Consider the following 23,422-nt stretch of genomic DNA (forward strand, 5'->3'; position numbering starts at 1 on the left):
TTAATTCAGTGATTGAAATTATGACCCCATCCTCAGTAGCCTATTCCAGCAGGCTATTGGGGAAAACAAGCACTTCTTACCTCAAAATCCCTTCGCTATTCATGTTGAATAAATTAGTCTGTTAATTTGAACAAAGCAAGCTGCTAAATTGTTCAGTTGACATTTTACCTTCATCTTCTCTAGGCTACTGTAGACTATATGAAATGAGATGTAGGCCTATCAGGGACCTACCTTTATCTAAGCAAACCATGGCAAAGATGAATTGATAAACCCAGATTTTTGTCTGTAGCCTATGCCTATTGAAATGACAAGCCAATCTCGCAAATGGGCCATTTATAACGGTTTGTAGTCTTAACATCTGGCACAATTGCCAGAAAATAGCCTAATATTTGTTTTTTCAAGTTTGTCTGAGTGTTTCTTGCTCAGAGATTTCAAAATCCTCTGACCAATTTTCATCACTCAAACTCTCCTGTCTGAATCATCTATAGTTAATGCACATGCACAAAATGGATTTAATTACAATTATAACCCTGGTTCAATCCCTGAATGCTGCTTGGCTGAAAGCCTTGATATATATGAGACCATATACCACAGGTATGACAGAAAATGACTTTTTACTGTTCAAATTGCATAGCAATAAGGCACCCCGGGGGGTTGTGTTATATGGCCAATATACCACCGCCATTGGCTGTATCCAGTCACTCCAGGTTGCATCAAGTTAAGAACAGCCAGTAGCCAGGTATATTGGCCATATACCATACCCCCTTGTGCCTTAATGCTTAAAAACCTCTTAACCTCTATGGGATCGGTGTGATTCCCTAGTTGTCTGATTTCCCTTTTAGCGAATGTATGTACATTGGAATAATGTATATTTATATTTGTAATGAATTGGATACGTTTTGTGTTGCATTTTGGTAAATGTGGTGTACTACTACTCGGGGCAGAATCTCATGATCAAATTTGGAACAACAAATATCTCAGGACACGTGGTAGCTAGGAGCAAAAAATAATGAATCTAGATGAATACATCTAAATGATATGTGAAATGTCAGCTCAACATAGTAAATTAAATTTGAGGAAGAACACGAAAGGAGAAACCATAATGTCTTTGGGAGAGAAAAAAACTACATTGGTCGCAAGTGGAAGTAATCGAATAACGCTTCCAGTCGACGACAGTTTATGACGTTGAGCTCTATTTTTCGGGGGTCCATATCAATACTTTCTGATGAATTGCACGGACGATGCAATGAAATTGTTTATTTCTCAAGCCAAAACGAAAGAGGACCCGCTAACGCCACAATAGTAGCAGGCATGTCAGGCTGGTCACGTGCGGGTTTGTGCAATTAACGTTAGCTAGCTACTGTGTTTTCCTTTCGTGAACTGCTCTGTCTTGCCAGACATATTTAGTAACGTTAATGTATTATTGCAGAAATGTAACAGGAGTCGACTGTAGTTGCTAGCAAACGTTACATAAAACCAGCCTTCCCAAATAATAGAAGAGGAGAGAGGACTTAAACGTTACATGTTGGGCATTAGCTACAAGCTAACGTTGCAACTAGGCAATAATACTTAACGTTACCTAGCTTAGCTGTGGGTTCGCTACTTTGACAGCTCTCATTACTCGAACACTTGCAATATTAGCTACTAACGTTACTACAGCGCACACCTTAGTTAACGTTAGTTAGCTTGCTGAATTATCTGGTTGGCAGTGCCGTTGAGCGTTAAACTGGTAAAGAACCCAGCCATCTTATTTGAAGTTTTTTAATTTTATTTGTACGAACATATTTTCCCTATTTTGCCACAATGTTCAAGCTTTGTCTTCAGATAGCTCTACGACCCACCATCTCAACAAGAGCAGTGCTGGAAAGTGTCACGGTCAGAAAGGTTTTGAAGGTGTCCAACTTGCAAAGTTGTTGGATGGGAACGCTCGGACGCAACGAGCCGCGGGAACCCCTAAACTCGCCGAAAAGAGCGAAAGAATTCATCTACAGCCTTCACCCCAAAGAAAGAACATGTTTGCTGAAAGAACTGCAGAGCTTTGAATCCATAGCTATAGCTCAAGGTAAGATAACAGATATTGCAAGAAAGTTCCTCTCCCATTTTATAATTATTGACATTCCTTCCCTCACTCCCTCTGCAGGCAGGGGGATTTTGTGTTTCCTATTCTTATAGTGATGTCAGGAATGTTGAAACTTCCCACCCCAAGTTGGTCGCTATCGTGGTGGGAACAGTGTCCTCCACTTTTATCTATTGGGATATTCTGGGCAACATTTCAGTCATACATTTGTCATCCTTATTTTTCTATTTTCAATAGTCTATGAGGATAAAGTAATTGCTGTTGTCAAATCAACTGACAGGCTACCATTTTTAGTTAATTACATTTTTCTTAAACTTGTGTTTGACCTGCACAACTATGGGTGTTATTTATTTATTTTTTATCCTGAAGAAGTTCCTAATACGGTGTGAAAGTGTCCCTCAGATTTGTAGTTTAACTTTTGTAGCCTTTTTGAACGGCCTTCAATAGGGAAAAACGTAGTGCAATTGTCTTCAAGTGCAAAAACTTCATAAAAGGCATGTGGCAGAAGTAAATTCATCCACAAACACATTTAAAAAAATAAATTATAATTTTATATATATATATATATATATATATATATGCACGCACAAGTATGTTGACAACACTTTCAGCCACACCCGTTGCTTATATGTGTATAAATTCGGCACAAGCCATGCAATCTCCATTGACAAACATTGGCAGTAGAGTGGCCTTACTGAAGAGCTCAGTTACTTTCAACGTGGCACCAACAAGTCAGTTCGTCAAATTTCTGCACTGCTAGAGCTGCCCCGGTCAACTGTAAGTGCTGTTTATGTGAAGTGAAAACGTTTAGAAGCAACAACGGCTCAGCCGTGACGTGGTAGGCCACACAAGCTCCCAGAACGGGGCTGAAGTGCGTAGTGTGTACAAATCGTCTGTCCTCAGTTGCAACACTTACTACCGAGTTCCAAATTGTCTCTGGAAGCAACGTCAGCATGAGAACTGTTCGTCTGAAACTTAATGAAATGTGTTTCCATGGCTGACCAGCCGCACACAAGCCTAAGATCACCATGTGCAATGCCAAGCGTCGGCTGTGGTGTAAAGCTCGCTGCCATTGGACTCTGGAGCAGTGGAAACACGTTCTCTGGAGTGATGAATCATGCTTCGCTAGCTGGCAGTCCGACAGTCGAATCTGGGTTTGGCAGATGCCAGGAGAAGACTACTTGCCCCAATGTATAGTGCTAACTGTAAAGTTTGGTGGAGGAGGAATAATTGTCTGTAGCTGTTTTTCATGGTTTGTGCTAGGCCCCTTAGTTCCAGTGAAGGGAAGTCTCATACAATAACATTATAGACGATTCTGTGCTTGCAACTTTGTGGCAACAGTTTGGGGAAGGCCCTTTCCTGTTTCAGCACAAAGCGAGGTCCACACAGAAATTGTTTGTTGATCGGAGAACTTGACTGGCCTGCACAGCTTTTGGATGAATTGGAACGCAGACTGCGAGCCTGGCCTAATCGCCCAATATCAGTGCCGAACCTCACTAATACTCTTGTGGCTAAATGGAAGCCAGTCCCCACAGCAATGTTCCAACATCTAGTGTAAAGCCTTCCCAGAAGAGTGGAGGCTGTTATAGAAGCAAAGGGGGACCAACTCAATATTAATGCCCATGATTTTGGAATTAGATGTTCAACGAGCAGGTGTCCACATTATTTTGGTAATGTGTGTGTGTGTGTGTGTGTATATGAAATGAAATGCGTTTTCACTCATTTGATGATAGAATCAGAGTTTCTAAACCCAGAGGCCAAACATTGCGAGGAATGCTTGCGAAACAGAGTAAACAGACAAGACCGGAGTTTGAGAAGTCTGAGAGAAGTGAAAAATTCTTCCTTATTTCTTAATTTTCTCAATCTAAAGGCACAACCTCGATTTGAGACAACATCTTAAAGCCCCAGTGCAGTCAAATAGATTTTCTTGTGTTTTGTATATATATTTCCACGCTGAGTTTGGAATAATACAGTGAAAATGATGATAATGCCCTTTTTAGTGTAAGAGCTGTTTGAAAAGACAGTCTGAAATTTCAGCCTGTTTTGGTGAGATGTAGTTTTGGACTGCCTGGTGACATCACCAGGCGATACATTAGTTAATAGACCAATAAGAACGAGTTCCCCTCTGCCAACAACAGCTAGTTTTCGGTTTTCCCCTCCCCACTCAGACCACTCCTAGACAGTCCTAGCAACATTCTTGTTTGAGAAATTGCAATTGATATTAAAAACGGCCTTATTGGACCTTTTTAAGTAGCCTAGTTGAAGATGTTATTGATTAAACCTTGTCAAAGTGATAAACTGACACGTTTTCATTTTCGTCCAAAACAACTTTATATCCAATGATTGGCTTTGATTTGACTGCCTGCACATGTGCAGTTTGGCGCAAGACCGTTTTTCTGCACATGAGCTTAGCTAGCCAATGTCACCATGACATCGCAAGTTTTTGCCTATTTTCATACTGCATTTGTTTTTGATACAATCGTAAAGCCCATTCAAAAGATTGGGGGAACATGATACGGAAGTAAAGCGGAAGGGATGGTTACTTCCACCGGTTATGGCAGCCATGCAGTGCATGTTCATTGCACAACCTTACCAAATGCTTATGCCGTTTTGTGTGTTTGGTGCTGCAGTGGTATCTGAAGGCATTTGGAGTACCATAATATGCTATGGTGTCTCTCTGCAGCTGAATGTCTTCTCATTCCAAATTATGCCGCATCATACTCATTAGCAATAGGCCTACTTCAGGGATGGAATCAGACTTGACAATGTAGCCTATGGCTCATGTATGACTGCCATACCATGTAACTCCCTGGTGGGGACTTCTTGTTCCATTCATCCTTGTAGAGTTCTGTACAGTAGGGTTGGGCAACATTACAATAGTATCGGATATCGAAGATGATTGACCGCTATCGTGATGTGACAGACGATTTCAACTTGACTGGCACCACTCATTAGAGCTGACCGCGCAGCCCACAGCAGGGCAATGCCAAGTGGCCTATTCCTTTGCTATAGCCTGAATAACCTATTTCAATAACTGTTATAAACTACAAGCTAAGATTTTCACCAAAGCAGCGCATTCTCAATGTTGGATGATCTGGGCCATATAGCTGAAGCCCATTACATTTTTTTGTAGCGGACACTGTCTATTATAAAAGCCTAATGTTGTATTTTATCTTAACGGAGTTGTAGACTCAAAGTTTTAAGCGGATCTGTTCAGTTTCTTATTAGAATGGCATGCTCTTAGCACTGACTGATTTGTAGATCCATCACTGGAGGTAAACTGTGCCCCTAAGTACCGTAAATTCCGGACTATAAGCCGCAACTTTTTTCCCAGGCTTTGAACCTCGCGGCTTAAACAATGACGCGCCTAATATATGGATTTTTCCCGCTTTCAATTTTTTTTTCTAAAAAAAAAAACACGTTCTGTGACGTGCTCAGTTTTTTGGCGGCATGAAGCTTTCATTAGACCAAAGAAATTGCCGAACGGGTTAAGGTCAAACAACTTTTTTGTTTACTGTTTAGATTAAATCGAGCGCTCTCAAACTTCCCATCATTCTGATTACGGTAGTCATTTTGTCACCCTCATCATGGCAAAGACACGGAGAAATGCATATGATGCAGCTTTCAAGTTGAAGGCGATTGATCTGGCTGTTGGAAAAGGAAATAGAGCTGCTGGACGGGAGCTTGGTCTTAATGAGTCGATGATAAGACGTTGGTAACAGCAGCGTGAGGATTTGACTCAGTGCAAAAAGACAACTAAAGCTTACGGCTAATTTTTTATTTTTTGTTACAAGCCGTGTTTCGTTAAAGCCTCGCGGCTTATAGACATGTTTGTTTCAATGTACCGGTATGCACCTGCGGCTTATAGACATGTGCGGCTTATTTATGTTCAAAATAATATTTTTTTTAAAATTCAGTGGGTGTGGTGTAACCGATGTGAAATGGCTAGTTAGTTAGCGGTGGTGCGCGCTAATAGCGTTTCAATCAGTGACGTCACTCGCTCTGAGACTTGAAGTAGGGTTTCCCCTTGCGTTGCAAGGGCCGTGGCTTTTGTGGCGCGATGGGTAACAATGCTTCGTGGGTGTCAGTTGTTGTGTGCAAGGGTCCCTGGTTCGAGCCCGGGTTGGGGTGAAGAGAGGGACGGAACCTACACTGTTACAGCGGCTTATATTCAGGTGCGCTTAATAGTCCGGAAATTACACTATATAGCTGGGATCCTGGTCATGTGAATAGTCCAACTTCTCATGGTCCTACACATTCCCCCTCCTCTCTAAAACTAAGTGCATTGTATTTGGTAAAAATCATTCTAGACCTCAGCTGAATCTGGTAATGAATGGTGTGGCTGTTGAATAAGTTGAGGAGACTAAATTGCTTGGTTTTACTTCATGATGCACCGATATTACATTTTTGGCCGATACCGATATCCGATATTTTCCTTGCCAAAGAAAAACTATACTGATATTTAAAATGTTTGCAGCCTTTTAAGCATTCTAGTACAGTTAAATAGTTAACACATGGACGCAGCGGTCTAAGGCACTGCAGTCCCTGGTTCGAATCCAGACTGCATCACATCCGGCTGTGATTGGGAGTCCATAGGGCAGCGCACAATTGGCCCAGCGTCGTATGTGGTTTGGCCGGGGTAGGCCGTCATTGTAAATAATAATTTGTTCTTAACTGACTTGCCTAGTTAAATAAAGGTAACGCCGCACTGACCAAAAAGTTATTTTGTTGGCATTTACGTATGTCCCCATTACCAGTAAAACATAATCAAAACCTATTTTTTTCACTTACTTGCTGTGCTGTTTTGTTATTCATTTATTCAGTCGTTTCATTCTCAACCAGGATTTCTCATACTATGGAACGCCGTTTGGGTCTTGGCGTGTCAAAAAGGATACACGTCAAATAACACTAAGTGTTGTTACATAGATGCTGTGTTCACTATGCATGATTAATACATAATTCAAGGTTTATTTGATGTAGTAAATAAATAAATGATTTATTGATGTATAGATAAGAATTTAAATGTTATGTAACAGGTAAATTAACGTTAGGCCATTGTCTGTGTTTTTATGTTCCATCCCGGAACTAACGTTCTCTGTTGTGTTACTGCTACAGCTAAAGCTAGCTAGCTACCCCAGAAGTTGCGGTCAAACAAATACTGCTTTATTACCAACGAGGTATTGTAATCACATCGTTCGTGGCCAGTGTTTGCTTGTTTGCAGACTTTTTTTGTACAGCTTTGACAGTGCTACTGATTGTAGTGGTGGCGCTTGGCTTGCACGTGCAAATTCAGAACACGCAACATTCTATAATAGAACTGGGTTATTTGACGTGTCAAATTAAAAGCTTATTTAACTTGTCAAATAGTGTTATTTGATGTATCTTTTTTTGACACCCAAACGGCGTTCCATAGTATGTTGTGAAGCTAATAGCAGTGACGCCATTACTGTGTAACTCCGGTAGGGCAACATCTGAAAAATAGCGCACTTGGTAGTGTACTGGTGCTCGGCCAGTCGGCGAAAGCCGACATCACCCACGACAGAGAACGGTTGATTGTCAAGGGCAATGAATTCCATTATCTTGGCATTAATGGATTTCGCCTTTGTGTTGTCTCGCTGAAATTTTCTTACACTTTCAAATGACTGCTCGAGATGTTGACTGCTCGATCCACACAGCAGACATTGTGGGCTAGGTTAGGAATTCTGTGTTGCACGTGTAGCGCAACATTTTACTTGACGTCATTACGTTATATAGGTATGCACATCGGCGTTAAACTAGACATTGGGCCGATACCGATATTGTCATTTTTAGCTAATATCAAATGATTCTGATATGTTCAACTATTTTTTTAATTTATTTATATATTGTTATTATTTTTATTTTTTAATACTTATTTTTTTATATCGTGCATCCCTTGTAAACTGTCATGGTCAAAACCTATAGATTCAATGTTGTAAAGATTGGGAGAGGTTTGTCCGTAAAAGCAGACCATCTCTTTATTTTGACACCACACCCCACACAGCAAGTCCTGCAGGCTTTAGTTTTATCTAATCTTGATTATTGTTAAGTCATATGGTCAAGTGCTGCTAAGAAAGTCCTAGTTAAGCTGCAGCTGGCCCAGAACAGAGCGGCACGTCTTGCTCTTCATTGGCTAAGAGTTGAGGAAAGACTGACTGCGTCACTTGTTTTTATAAGAAACATTATTGTGTTGGAAATTCCAAATTGTTTGCAGTCAACTTACACACAACACTGACACACGCAGACATGCCACCTGAGTCTTTTCACAGTCCCCAGGTCCAGAACAAATTCAAGGAAACGTACAGTATTATACAGAGCCATGAGTGCATGGAACTCCCATCTTCTTGTTGTGTGTACCTCATAGATGCGCACACACACGACATGTTTTTAAATGTATGTAAATTGTAAAGTCTTTTGTCTGTAATGTATTTTTTGTAATGTGTCGGACCCAAGTACGACTAGCTGTCGCTATTGGCGTCGGCTAATGGGGATCCTAATAAATCAAAATCCTCGACTTTAACCCCGGGAGAAATATGTAAGCTTGAAGTACAGTGACCTTTTCCAGAGCTCATTCCTGACCCTCCCTCGTGCCAGCTGGTCTCTCTTGGAGCAGGTCTCTGACAGATGGGCTCCCTCCACCATGTCCCTGTTATGCCAGCCTCTGGTAAAACGCCAGGAAACCGCTTAAGCACTATTAGCCCTGATGCCTCCTCGGTCATGCATTCAGAGCTTTAAATGGACAACCATCATGCAATTCAGGTTCTCCTTTTCCCAGAAGTGTTCACTCTATATGTGAATGAGTGCAGTGGCTAATGAGAAGAGCCTAATGTTTTGCACTGGTGCTCATTATAGTTTCATTTTTATAGTAAAATTGTAGAGGGTGCACTAGGTAGACCTAGGCGTTTATCTTGTTTAGTTGTCCATCCAATGTCAATGCATTATGAGGAGCATTTTCTCTTGCTGTTTGAACTGAAATTGTAAAAGCCACCCAGTCAGGTGAGTGAACTTTTGACATCCAGTACATACCGTACCTCATAGCTTATTATTAAATGTTTGAGGAATTGAGGAAGACCTACCCAGTCAGGTGAGTTAAACTAGGTGAAGTGTGACAATGTACTTCAGCTCTCAGTAGATGAAGCCCTTTTTCCATAAAAGTCCCAGTGAAACTACCTTTACACACCCAGCCATGCCCAACTCTTCTCTTTATGTGCCGCGTATCCCCCTTTTTTTCCCCCTCCAGACTCTGAGGCGTCCAGCTGCACTAGCCAGTTGCGTGGCCAGAGTGAGACACCTGAAGGAGAAGTGGGGTTACAGGGTACAACAATGTGTGTTTTCCTCACGGACGGACTGCCAACATTTGCCTTGCCTGCTTTGTGTACCTTCAGTGTTTCCCCTAAGAACAAGGACTGGGGTTTTCCATTTTTTTTCCTAAATTTTATCTCCTGCTCTCAATGACTTCACGAGCCAATTCTATATTAACCCCAAAAATGTTTTGCTAACGTAACGTTACTATAACTTAGCTAACAATTATTACATACTGTACATATATTAATAGAGTTGGCTCATGGAGATAGATAGAGGATGCAACATGTGTCTGTGAGTACATTTTCTTCTACTATGAGTTGGAGTGTGTTGTTTGATTCGGTATAAAGCCAAGGTTGGTGATTTACTGCCACCTGTTTACTGCCACCTGCAGTCATGGAATGTTTGCTCATGAGTATAATTCATTGGCTGAACCCTCCTGATGAACAGGATGGAATTATGTGATCCTTCCTTAACCATTAAGGCCCACCCAGTGACTACTTAAAAATGCTGAAAGTCCTCAATGGTGCTGCCTGTGCTAGAACAGGCTTTTGGGCAAGAGTCTTCAATCTACATTATTTATATGGGTTGGCTACACTTCCAGGATTAGAAGGTCGATTGCTAGTTACCTTGGAGGTTTCTCGGACTATCTGATGTGAATCTGACAAAGATATATAAATTGTTGTAACTTGTCACTCTGATCTTAAACTCTTCTCTGCAGAAATATTTTTGTTGTTCCGGCAATGATTTAGCAGCAGCAGTGTGCTGCTGCTAAATGAATATAGGGGAAACACTGACATTACTCAAGTTTGTCCATACTGTTGCCACATTGTTGGCTGGCATGACAATCCAATGCTGCTGCCTTGTTCCATGTTACTCTGTGTTCAACATGAACTCCCCAGGAGAGTCAATTTAGTGATTCAGATAACTCTTTTCTTTTCAACACAGAAATTGCCCTGAATGTCAAGGGGCACTGTGGCATTTCAGTAATGGGCTATTTAAAATGTTAATCCTGTGAACCAAACCTCAAGGCCCTATTCCCACTACGAGATATGAAGGAGAGTCTGAGGAGCGGAGTGGCAAAAAGGATTTCTACTTTTCAATTCACATTACATCCTTACATTTCGTTGTGGCTGGCGATGCGACACTCTTGGTCCGCAGCTCAAATTGACCTTAAATATCACAGTAGTCAGTAAGCACAAACTATTCAACAATGACAAACTTTTCTTCTAAAACATATTACACTATTGAATAATGCAACCAAACCATATGACAATTTACAAGCATGTAAGTGATCAATTTTTCATTTGGAAGAGTCAGCTTTTTAAACCAACATGGCTCAGTTTAAATTATTTTTACATTGTAGTAAAACAAAATCTCATTTGAAAGGGTTTATTTTCTTGTCTGTAGGCTACAGTCATTACATTTGTCTTGAAGCTAAAATGTAGAGTTGCTAACTGCATGTCTTCAAGTAAAGTCAGCCAACCTAAAATTAACGATTTTAAACCTCTCATATGCATATAAAGTACAGTAGGCCTACTTTACAACAAACCAGGCTTCATTTTTAAAAATCAATATCATGCAAATCGTTACATGTGCTAAAAGCAAATTGCAACTGAAAACGTGGGTATAAGTGAATGCACTGCGAAAAGCTGTTTTATATGGAAGCCCAAGCCCACTACCAAAATAGTTTTTATAAATTGCCTCATGATTTGTCAATGTGCACAATTAGTCTGTGCTTAAGTCTGATCAACTGTAGCTTACTGATAACAAGCACAGCTGCAGGTAGCCTAGAGAAGCCTAAGTAAAAAAATTTTTTTTTAAATGAATGGAAGTAAATATGGAAGTAGTTTACTGGCTAAAATAAGGGGTTAAATAGGTGATCTTATATCTCAGATATAGGATAGACACTTCAACAAACTTTTTATTAAAAAAAAAAACGTTTGGATAAATTCAACGTTTCATCCATAGATTTTTTAAAATAGATTTTTTGGTAACTTATGGAGTCTTTAAAATAGAAGAGCATTTTGATGTTCTTGTGTGGTTGCTATAAAGTGATTTTATTTTTTATATTGTTACGGTCCTTAGGTTGTCTGAGCAAGATAGTAGTTAGATTCCATAGAGATTGTAAAATGAGTGCACTGCCCTAACTTTTTCACTGGGAAACAACACATATTGGCACATCTTCCTGTTCCGCTCCAATTTCATTTGGGAAATATTTACATCCACTACTATAATTGGGGAGAATTAATTGGCCCTCAAAAGAATAGCAGACTAAAGACGAACACATCTCCTCTCCAATTCCGTCCTAGCAGCAGGTAGTCCTGCACTTCCCCTGTTAAGCCTTTCTAATGTGTTGGAGTGCCAGTTCCTCAGAACTGTGACAGCAGGCAGATGGTGGTGACAATTGCCACAGACAGCAGGAGTAGACACTTCTGTAATTAGGCAGTTTCACATGCACCACTTCAGCTAAGCTCTGAGGGAAATGACTCATCAGCACTGCTGCTGCCTGCTGTGACCGTTATTGTTTAGAAGGGTAATATAGCGGGAGGGGTTGGACATTGGAGTGACCGATGACAAATATGTAGCCTTATGCCATTTCTCATTGAACATTTGCCTGAAGTCTACTGGCTGCAGATTGCACAGATATCAATTTTGTCATCTAGAAGTTTATTGATATTTTCCTATCAGCCAAGTGTCCTCCTTGAGTCAACAGAAATTAAATCGCACAAATAAGCTTCTGTTGTGTTGCATGGTGTTGTGCCGCAAGGTGTTGTGTTGCATGGCCTTGTGCCGCAAGGTGTTGTGTTGCATGGCCTTGTGCCGCAAGGTGTTGTGTTGCATGGCCTTGTGCCGCAAGGTGTTGTGTTGCATGGCCTTGTGCCGCAAGGTGTTGTGTTGCATGGCCTTGTGCCGCAAGGTGTTGTGTTGCATGGCCTTGTGCCGCAAGGTGTTGTGTTGCATGGCCTTGTGCCGCAAGGTGTTGTGTTGCATGGCCTTGTGCCGCAAGGTGTTGTGTTGCATGGCCTTGTGCCGCAAGGTGTTGTGTTGCATGGCCTTGTGCCGCAAGGTGTTGTGTTGCATGGCCTTGTGCCGCAAGGTGTTGTGTTGCATGGCCTTGTGCCGCAAGGCGTTGTGTTGCATGGCTTTGTGCCGCAAGGCGTTGTGTTGCCTTAGGGTTACCTACAGACTTTGACCATGCCCCCTGCTCAACTTGTTTACTCGGTCACTAGTAAGCAGTTTATTATGGGTTTTATAGCGACACTCTCCCTCAGTGGGAGGTTCTATACTCCACACTGAAAGCCTGTTCTCTTCTATGAGCTGCTGTGCACTCATGAGCAGATTGGCCTGCTGTTCTGATTAATTAGTATTCCATGACGGTCAATAGTATTTCCATTCTCATTAAAGTAACCTGGTCAGCTGGCGGTCACCTCGCCTTAATCTTAGGTTCACCTTTCCAGAAATAGCACCCCAGCCCCTCTGTCTCAAGGTAGGGTCCTTGACCTTTCCAAATGGCATTCATATTAGAGGTGTGAATCTGTTTAGCACTGGGGTTTGTGTGTTAGCCTCTCATTCATTGAGAAAGACTATGTAATTTGATAACAGTAATGGGAGACTTTCATGTCTGTCTGAATTCACTCCCACAAAACAGTTGACTGTCTAGTAGTCCTATGACTTTTTAAACACACGAACACATTCACTTGGAACATGCCCCTTTAGTTCTCAATGAATATCCTACCAAGAATCTGTTTCTCACAGACTATAGAATATGGAGCCTCTTGGACGGAGCTGAGTAGTCAGCATTATACAGTGAACATGTTTATATTTGTGCTGAAGAGTTTGCAGTCTACACCTCTGTGCCAAACTTTTTGGGAGAGAAAGCATGAGGGTTGATCAGGATCTGAAAGTTCTACCCCAGTGCACATCATTTTTCAGATATGAATCTTTGTTTTTGATCTTGTCTTTCAGAGACTCAAGAGGCTTCACCGCTTACTCAAGCTCAGATCAAATACGGTAAGATAAAAGCAGTCTCTCAAATTATGAATGTAATTTTCTTTATACCATAGAGATTTATAGCTCAAAAGTTCTCAGTGGGATCAAAAGGGTCTATGCTTCCGTAGTCACATTATACCCCTTTGAAAACAGTTTTTCTAAACTAATTAATTATGGGCTTATCAGCTTTTGTTTCCCAGCAGCTCTACCCGTGCTATTTCTCTTAATGAACCCACAAAATAAACTCAGCAAAAGAAGAAACGTCATCTCACTGTCAACTGCGTTTATTTTCAGCAAACTTAATGTGTAAATATTTGTATAAACATAAGATTCCACAACTGAGACATAAACTGAACAAGTTCCACAGACATGTGACTAACAGAAATGGAATAATGTGTTCCTGAACAAAGGAGGGATCAAAAGTAACAATCAGTATCTGGTGTGGCCACCAGCTGCATTAAGTACTGCAGTCCATCTCCTCATGGACTGCACCAGATTTGCCAGTTCTTGCTGTGAGATGTTACCCCACTCTTCCACCAAGGCACGTGCAAGTTCCCGGACATGTCTGGGGGGGAATGGCCCTAGCCCTCACCCTCCGATCCAACAGGTCCCAGACGTGCTCAATGGGATTGAGATCCGGGCTCTTCAGGATGAGCCTGCAGGAGGGTACCACATGAGGGAGAAGGATGTCTTCCCTGTAACGCACAGCATTGAGATTGCCTGCAATAACAACAAGCTCAGTCCGATGATGCTGTGACACACCGCCCCAGACCATGACGGACCCTCCACCTCCAAATCGATCCCGCTCCAGAGTACAGGCCTCGGTGTAACGCTCATTCCTTCGACGATAAACGCGAATCAGATCATCCCCCCTGGTGAGGCAAAACCACGACTCGTCAGTGAAGAGCACTTTTTGCCAGTCCTGTCTGGTCCAGCGATGGTGGGTTTGTGCCCATATAGTGACATTGTTGCTGGTGATGTAAGGCAGGTCCTCACCAGACAACAGGCTTACAAGCCCTCAGTCCAGCCTCTCTCAGCCTATTGCGGACAGTCTGAGCACTGATGGAGGGATTGTGCGTTCCTGGTGTAACTCGGGCAGTTATTGTTGCCATCCTGTACCTGTCCCGCAGGTGTGATGTTCGGATGTACCGATCCAGTGCAGGTGTTGTTACACGTGGTCTGCCACTGCGAGGACGATCAGTTGTCCATCCTGTCTCCCTGTAGCGCAGTCTTAGGCGTCTCACAGTATGGATATTGCAATTTATTGCCCTGGCCACATCTACAGTCCTCATGCCTCCTTGCAGCATGCCTAAGGCACGTTCACGCAGATGAGCAGGGACCCTGGGCATCTTTTCTTTTTGTGTTTTTCAGAGTCAGTAGAAAGGCCTCTTTAGTGTCCTAAGTTTTCATAACTGTGACCTTAATTGCCTACCGTTAACGACCGTTCCACAGGTGCATGTTCATTAATTGTTTATGGTTCATTGAACAAGCATGGGAAACAGTGTCTAAACCCTTTTCAATGAAGATCTGTGAAGTTATTTGGATTTTTACGAATTATCTTTGAAAGACAGGGTCCTGAAAAAGGGACGTTTTCTTTTTTTGCTGAGTTTACATTAGAAAGTGTATAATGAGGGGAAATGTTCATGTCAGCCATTGAAAAATGACTGCAAGCTGTCTTTTGCCAAGCTGTCTGTCAGTAAATACATTTGGATTTTCCTCAATGTCAGTAGGACACTGCCCCATAAACATACAGTACACACAGGCACAAACAAGCAAGCATGTGTGAGTCTCTTAGTGACACGTGTGTTCTGCTGCCAGTCAATTCCATTACTCAATGGAAAAATGTATATTCACGTGTGGAGACCTAACTCCCAAGACAAGTTGATCTTAGCAGCAAATGATAAGAAAATGTTTTTTTTTATTGGGGTACTATCTTGTTTGCAGTGCTTCTACACAATGCGATCCCCTTTATTGGTTTTGGCTTCCTGGACAATGCCATCATGATTGCAGCAGTAAGTGGTATGACTTTTTCTGGTGTTTAAATTTACCTGTATTCATTGTTTAGTTTGAACTAGCATTTAAAATGTATTTTGTATTTCACATTCTCATTAGATACTGGCTGTGTCTGAATACCCATACCCTTCCGTGTACTACATAGTATGCAAAAAAAAAAAAATAGTACTTTGACTGCGTCATGTAATGTGCGATTGCGTTGACTCCCACCATTTGTTAATTTTGGTACAACCAGTCAATTTATCTGATTATCAGCTGTTGGCAGACACGTAAAATCGGAAGAGACGAGTGAATTCTATTAGATCAAACACCAAAATGAGTATGCAGTTTAAGTATGTAGTACACTAGTATGGGTATTCGGACACTGCCACTGAGGATGAAAGGGAACATTGCAAAAAAAAAATTGGGTGGTAAAGTCAACATGATTGCTAGCCCTCCAAGAAACAAATGTCCACGTAATATTTCTGCTTTCTTGACTTTTAGGGAACCCAGATTGAGTTGTCTATAGGTGTCACCTTTGGATTATCAACCATGGCAGGTAAGACTGTTCAATTGTGATCTGAAATGTTCAAATTTGGCAGTAGCTCCCTCAATGAACATTGGTCAGAATACTTCTCAACCTTACAGGGGTCAAATATTTTGCAATGTAACAAAAGTCTAGCCAGCCTCTACCCAATGGGTTAGATTAACTGGTGTTCTGGAGATCACATCAAAATATATGGCATATTTGTCCTTATTTCAGAGCTAAACCAAAAGTACATATTAGGTTACCATCCAGTCTTGACAGTGATGATGGTAATTGTTTTTGTGTTTGTCACCGACTTGTGTATTACTCATCTTGAATCACACTGTGGCAGTAGATGGCAATCATTTTATGGGGCCTGATGGTATTTTCTAGGCTGTTTTTGGAAGCATGTAGGCATCTATCCCTGATTTATGAAGCTCTTCAACTAACATACTTTGTCTATTTGAGCCCTGCTTGTTCCATTGATATTTACTGCAGCTATTCACATTAGACAAAGCCCCTCCCAATAATTGTGGGATGGTTTTGTTTAGGCTATATACTTTTGTTTAGAGTGGACATACAATGCCAGACGGAAGCCACTCCTCAGTAAAAGGCACGACAGCCCGCTTGGAGTTTGCCAAAAGGCACCTAAAGACTCTCTGACCATGAGAAACAAGATTCTCTGGTCTGATGAAACCAAGTTTTTTCGTATGAAAAAAGTACAACGAAAAATACAATTACATGGTCATGTTATTTACAAAGCTTTCAATCATATTCTAGGCCTTTATTTCAAAACATCACATACATCTCCACATTCTTCGCAGACCTACAGTGTCCCTTTGAATGCTCCCCAAAATACTTTTTGGTACACTTAAGCTTTCTTTCTACAAAATCCATGTAGGGATGCAACAACTAGGGCTGGGAATTGCCAAGGACCATGCGATACGACATCATGATACTTAATGAACCCATGTATTGTGATTTGATACTGTGATTGCGATTCGTTCCAAACAAATTTCTGATGCAGAAGGACAAGAGAGCCACGAGAAAACAATATGTTTTGATGAGTCATGGAAATAAGAGCTCCCTATTTAAATCTGCAATATTTCACTTTTTGGGCGAATTGGCCAAATTCACATAGAAATGTGAGTTATAGATCTGTCATTTGCATCAAAATCAAGTCTGTAAATATTTCAATATTTTTGATGCGGTATATTGTAAAAAATGATATCCTGATATGTAATTGTACCACTCCCCCCCCCCCCCCCCCCAATCACTAGATGCAACACTAGTATGTGGAACAGAATCACTGGACCTTTCTAGTGCTTTGGGGATAATTTTTGTAATATCACCACTGTCCAACGAATAACAGTTTGATCATTGAAACCAAGAACACATTGATATTGGCTTGTCTCATCCATAATTTACCAAGTGCCACCATACATCCACAATGCAATTTACAGTCGCTCCTCATCCCAGTGTGATGCACAAGCAGTGTTTTCATGAGGCTTTCAGGGTTTATAGCAGTTGGATCTATGCAGTTCCTTGAGCCTGGTCCATATCATTATGAAATGAAGTGATAATACAATTCAGTTCACTGATCCGATTATAAACTAGAGACAGTGGCTGACATTTTGAACGTTTGAAAAAGGTATCAACATCGCACAACAGCTGTTCAGCACTGTTTACATGTTTAAACAAACATCAGGAGCAGTTGTATTGAAAAATGATCTGATTTCAAGAATTGTTTGGTTTAGAGACTGTGTAAAATCTAATTTGTCTTCTGTTACAGCTGCAGCTCTTGGGAACCTAGTGTCAGACCTGGCTGGACTTGGGTAAGAGCACCAACCACTTCTCCATTCTGTGTAATATTTAGTCAGTTATATAACTTTCAAAGCCTTGCCAGTATTTCAGGGGTGGGGGTTACAAGTTACTGGGTAGACGGGTATGATTTTGACATACTTTTGGTAATGTAGTGTATGTGGACACCTGCTCGTCGAACATCTCATTCCAAAATCATGGGCATTAATATGGAGTTGGTCCCTTTTTGCTACGATAACAGCCTCTACTCTTCTGGAAAGGTTTTCCACTAGATGTTGGAACATTGCTGCAGGGACTTGCTTCCATTCAGCCACAAGCATTAGTGAGGTCGGGCACTGATGTTGGGTGATTTAGGTCTGGCTCGCAGTCTGCGTTCCAACTCATCCCAAAGGTGTTCAATGGAGTTGAGGTCAGGGCTCTGTGCAGGCCAGTCAAGTTCTTCCACACCAATCTCGACAAACCATTTCTGTATGGACTTCGCTTTGTGGACAGGGGCATTGTCATGCTGAAACAGGAAAGGGCCTTCCTCAAACTGTTGCCACAAAGTGGAAGCACAGAATCGTATAAAAGGTTATTGTATGCTGTAGTATTAAGATTTCCCTTCACTGGAACTAAGGGGCCTAGCCCGAACCATGAAAAACAGCCCCAGACCATAATTCCTCCTCCACCGAACTTTACAGTTGGCACTATGCATTCGGGCAGGTAGCGTTCTCCTGGCATCCGCCAAACCCAGATTAGTTTGTCGGACTGCCAGAATCGTGATTCATCACTCCAGAGAACGCGTACACACTGCTCCAGAGTCCAATGGCAGCAAGCTTTACAACACTCCAGCCGATGCTTGGCATTGTGCATGGTGATCTTAGGCTTGTGTGCGGCTGCTTGGACATGGAAACCCATTTCATGAAGCTCCAGAAGAACAGTTATTGTGCTGACATTGCTTCCAGAGGCAGTTTGAAACATGGTAGTGAATGTTGCAACCGAGGACAGACTATTTTTACGCGCTTCAGCACTCAGCGGACCCATTCTGTGAGCTTGTGCGGCCTGCCACTTCGCAGCTGAGCCATTGTTGCTCCTAGACGTTCCACTTCACAATAACAGCACTTACAGTTGACTGACTGGGGCAGCTCTAGCAGGGCAGAAATGTTATGAAATGACTTTTTGGAAAGGTGGCATCCTATGACGGTGCCACATTGAAAGTCACTGAGCTCTTCAGTACGGGCCACTACTGCCTACTGTAGCTCAGTTGGTAGAGCATGGTGTTTGCAACACCAGGGTTGTGGGTTCGATTCCCACGGGGGGCCAGCACAGAAAAAAAATGTATGATATGTATGAAATGTATGCATTCACTACTGTAAGTCGCTCTGGATAAGAGCGTCTGCTAAATGACTAAAATGTAAATGTACTGCCAATGTTTGTCTATGGAGATTGCACGGCAGTGTGCTCTTATTATTATTATTATTATTTTATATATATATATATATATATATATATATATATATATATAATTTTTTTTTTTTTTTTTTTTTTTAATACACCTGTCAGCAATGGGTGTGGCTGGAATAGCCAAATCCACTAATTTGAAGAGGTGTCCACATACTGTATGATTGTGATTTGTTTTTTTCTTCTTGAAATGGAATGGTAATATACATTTTACATGACTACGATATCTGTGTTTCTTATATTGTCTGTCTGTGGGCAGTCTTGCCGGATACGTGGAGGTCCTAGCCTCCAGGCTAGGGATGCAGGTTCCTGACCTCACCCCCAAGCAGGCGGACATGTGGCAGACCAGGGTTAGCTCCCACATGGTGAGTGATTTAGAAATGATTACCTTTTATGGGCTGGTCTACTCCTGTACTAAAATTTCTTCATCTGGTTACTGGTCCTATAAGGTTGAGAAATTTAGAGGATGGGTGGGTTACTAGCTATCCATGTTCAAAGATTTATGTTAACCTTAATAGTAGGAGAAACATTCACAAAACTCAAACTGTTGAACTTCCCATTTGACATGCATTATTCTCCCGTTGTGTGCAGGGAAAAGGTATTGGAGTCACAATCGGATGCATTCTCGGAATGTTCCCCCTGTTATTCCTAGGGGATGATGAGGATGATGAGAGCAAGAAAAAAGAAGCACACACCAACACCACAGACTCTTAACAGCATGTGAACCAGCTTTCTGGTCTCAGGGTCAATTGCAAGCTGCATCATCAGCATGATTTTAAGTTCATCTCTAACTCTGGAAAACCATTCTTCTCTATTTCATAATATAATACATGTAATTTATCCAAAGCGACATAGTCATGGGTGCACACATTTTACATACGGGTGGTCCCAGTAATCGAACCCACTGTGCTGGCGTTGCAAGCGCCATGCTCTACCAACTGAGCTACCAAATAATCTTCCAAAAGTTTATTATGACCCATTAGGCTTACAAAGTAGTTGCATTTGATGGCAAGTTATTTTCATAGGATGGATTTTATAGATGAATTTGCCTAGGAGTTGAAAATGAGTTAGAGATTACTTTTAACCAATGTTTTAAGATTGTGAAACAAAGGAACACATGTCAACTGCTACCTCGATGGCATTTTATTTTGGGGGGGGGGGGATTTGAAACGGCAAGAGTTGAACTAGCTTGTGCAATATATATTTTCAAAGGATACGTCTTTTGTTGAGGAATTTCTGTACAGTATATTACGCATTGAACTTTATTGATTTAGTTTGTCAACAAACAATTACGCTATGATTTGAAAAACTGGTCACAAATGCTGTTATTAGCACTACCAACCCCGTTTTTCAGATGCATAATTACAAACATACCTCTACTATACGCACACTAAATTGAGTGGGCGTAATGCCTTGGGTTCCTAGCATGTCAGTCTTAAGTTGCCTATCTATTCTAACTGCTGATCTATGTCTCTTAGCTTTCACATTTATTTTAGCAAAGCCAATTTTCACAGTCCATACCATAGAAGTGCCTCACCTTATTTTCTTCACATCACTCTAACCAAATGTATTGTTATGACCTTTTTAAAAACCAGCACATAGGAGATTTTATTTTGAAGTATTTAACTTCATGTTTGAAAGAACGTCATTGTTAATCTGCTGTATTTTAAAGAAATTTAAGGAAACAAAGTCAGTTCATGAAGTGAGCTGAACGACAAAGAGTTAAACTGTGCACTCACTGTTTGTTAAAATGCAATTGCAGCACCTATTCCGTTGCCAATATGATTGACTTTTTGTAGGATAGTTACTGTTTGTTCATTGATAGACAACCATTAGCTTATGGTGGCCTAAATCAGATTTTTTTTCACATTGATGTAATCAAACTAGTCATTTATTGTCTGAAAGGATATTCTTTGTTTTCTGTCTATGAATATCGGTGTTCGTTTTTCCGTTTGCCTTTTCGTATTACAGTAAATGCAGTGCTTAAACTGGAATGCCCCTCACCATGCTGCTGTATTTCCTCATGAACTGTAGTGAATGTTCATAATGACCCTTATTATTTAAACTATTACTGCCAAATGCATTTTTTTTGTCACCAAAGTACTTGGCTGTAAAAACTGCATATTTCAGCACAACCAGACGATAAGAAAATGGGCACCAAGGTGTAACATAAATGGTTTGATGGGTTTTGTTTGAAAGCAACGGAAATGTTCTGTTCTGGATGAGTAGTATTTCTGCAGTTTGATCATGATCTCACTCCATCCTTTTCTTTAGCGCTAATAGAAGCCATGCACTTGTTCCTCACTTCCACTGCCCTCTGGTGGACGGAGACAATTTTTATCTGCCCCAACTCATTTTCCCTACTGCTTTTCCTCCTGGCGTCCTCTGGTCTTGCTTGTTGCACCACTGTTCTGGGCTTGCTGGAGACTCCTGGTCACATGTGCCCTTCAGCTGTTTTAGGCTCTAGAGCTGCAGAGACCCTTGATCCACACACTCTGTCCTCTTCTATTTGGTGTTTGTCTAACACCACTCCATTGGTCGTCTCTATAGTCTCGGAAATCCCAGACGTATGTTGGAACATGTTAATGTGGAAGGTAAGCCATCTTGCTAAGGATATACCATCTCTAGAATGTATTTTGCTCTTGCCAATTTTCTCCTGCAATCTTCATGGGATGTCTCCATCTCTTCTGTCTTTCGCCTTAACACTTTTTTTCTCTCCCAAACATGTACATCAAGTTTCCTTCAATCTCGTTTGGTGTTCTGTTCTCCAGTTTGATTCCTGTGGTATGGTCCTCTGTCTGTTTTGCCATCTGTATCTGAACCTCACTCCCCGTCATTACTATCCAACTCTTCTCCCTTCTTGGCTATTGGTCCACCATGATAGTTGTCCTCTCACCATGATATCAAAGCACACCTCCATTGTCCTATTCTGTTTTCTCTTTGTTTGTCACCATTAGTGACATGCTAGAAAGTCTGGCATGGTAATAAGAACTATTCATTTAAACAAACATGGACTTATCTAATGCTCATCCCCACTCCCATGTAAACGACAGGCACATAAAATGTATCTATGCTGCCACGTTTACATTTTAAAATGTACTTATGCCAACAAAAATTTAGAAAATACTTGTGTAAAAATACTGTTTGATCGCTCTTGTATTTTGCAACGATTTAATAAAACGATTGGAACTATTTCACTGTTTGACCTCGAGGCTTTATGGGTATTATGACTCATACTGTGGTACTCTATACTAATCAACTGAAATATGTTAATCCCATGCTAAATTGGCCCGGGGGGGGGCTTCATCATTCGTGGGGGATGACATGTTTACTGTTGCCTTGTTTCTATTGTGTTTCTGTGCACCAATGGAAAGTCTACAAAACTATGAGTAACCAGCCTATGTATTGAATACATGGAATTGGATTGTGATGATACCGGTGAATGAATCCTGCACACAATGTGCATATATATATATATATATATATATATATATATACATACATACATACATACATACACACACACACACACACACACACACACACACACACACACAGTTGAAGTCGGAAGTTTACATACACTTTAGCCAAATACATTTAAACTCAGTTTCACAATTCCTGACATTTAATCCAAGTAAAAATTCCCTGTCTTAGGTCAGTTAGGTTCACCATTATATTTTAAGAATGTGAAATGTCAGAATAATAGTACACATTTATTTCAGCTTTTATTTCTTTCATCACATTCCCAGTGGGTCAGAAGTTTACATACACTCAATTAGTAATTGGTAGCATTGCCTTTAAATTGTTTAACTTGGGTCAAACATTTCAGGTAGCCTTCCACAAGCTTCCCACAATAAGTTGGGTGAATTTTGTCCCATTCCTCCTGACAGAGCTGGTGTGACTGAGTCAGGTTTGTAGGCCTCCTTATTCGCACATGCTTTTTCAGTTCTGCCCACAAACTCTCTATAGGATTGAGGTCAGGGCTTTGTGATGGCCACTCCAATACCTTGACTTTGTTGTCCTTAAGCCATTTTGCCATAACTTTAGAAGTATACTTGGGGTCATTGTCCATTTGGAAGACCCATTTGCGACCAAGCTTTAACTTCCTGACTGATGTCTTGAGATATTGCTTCAATATACGCAAAATGTTCCTCCCTCATGATGCCATCTATTTTGTGAAGTGCACCAGTCCCTCCTGCAGCAAAGCACCCCATCAACATGATGCTGCCACCCCCGTGCTTCACGGTTGGGAT

The 23,422-nt window shown here is 41.2% G+C and overlaps 1 protein-coding gene across 3 annotated transcripts; it reads left to right on the plus strand.

Annotated features, from left to right (window-relative positions):
- Positions 1-883: 883 nt before the first annotated feature.
- tmem65 (transmembrane protein 65) lies at positions 884-22,362 on the plus strand. Of its 3 annotated transcripts, none has more exons than XM_029731839.1 (8): positions 887-1,729; positions 1,825-2,062; positions 13,367-13,411; positions 15,335-15,402; positions 15,887-15,941; positions 17,701-17,743; positions 19,429-19,534; positions 19,761-22,362. In XM_029731839.1, the coding sequence occupies exons 2-8, from the start codon at positions 1,918-1,920 to the stop codon at positions 19,881-19,883; spliced, it is 585 nt and encodes a 194-aa protein (XP_029587699.1). In that variant the 5' UTR covers positions 887-1,729; positions 1,825-1,917; the 3' UTR covers positions 19,884-22,362. The 3 variants fall into 3 exon arrangements, with proteins under 3 accessions (XP_029587698.1, XP_029587699.1, XP_029587700.1); XM_029731840.1 differs by having other exon boundaries at positions 887-1,333; XM_029731838.1 differs by having other exon boundaries at positions 884-2,062.
- The last annotated feature ends 1,060 nt before the right edge of the window (positions 22,363-23,422 follow it).

This window comes from Salmo trutta, chromosome 34 (assembly GCF_901001165.1).
Source record: "Salmo trutta chromosome 34, fSalTru1.1, whole genome shotgun sequence".
Lineage (NCBI taxonomy): Eukaryota > Metazoa > Chordata > Actinopteri > Salmoniformes > Salmonidae > Salmo > Salmo trutta.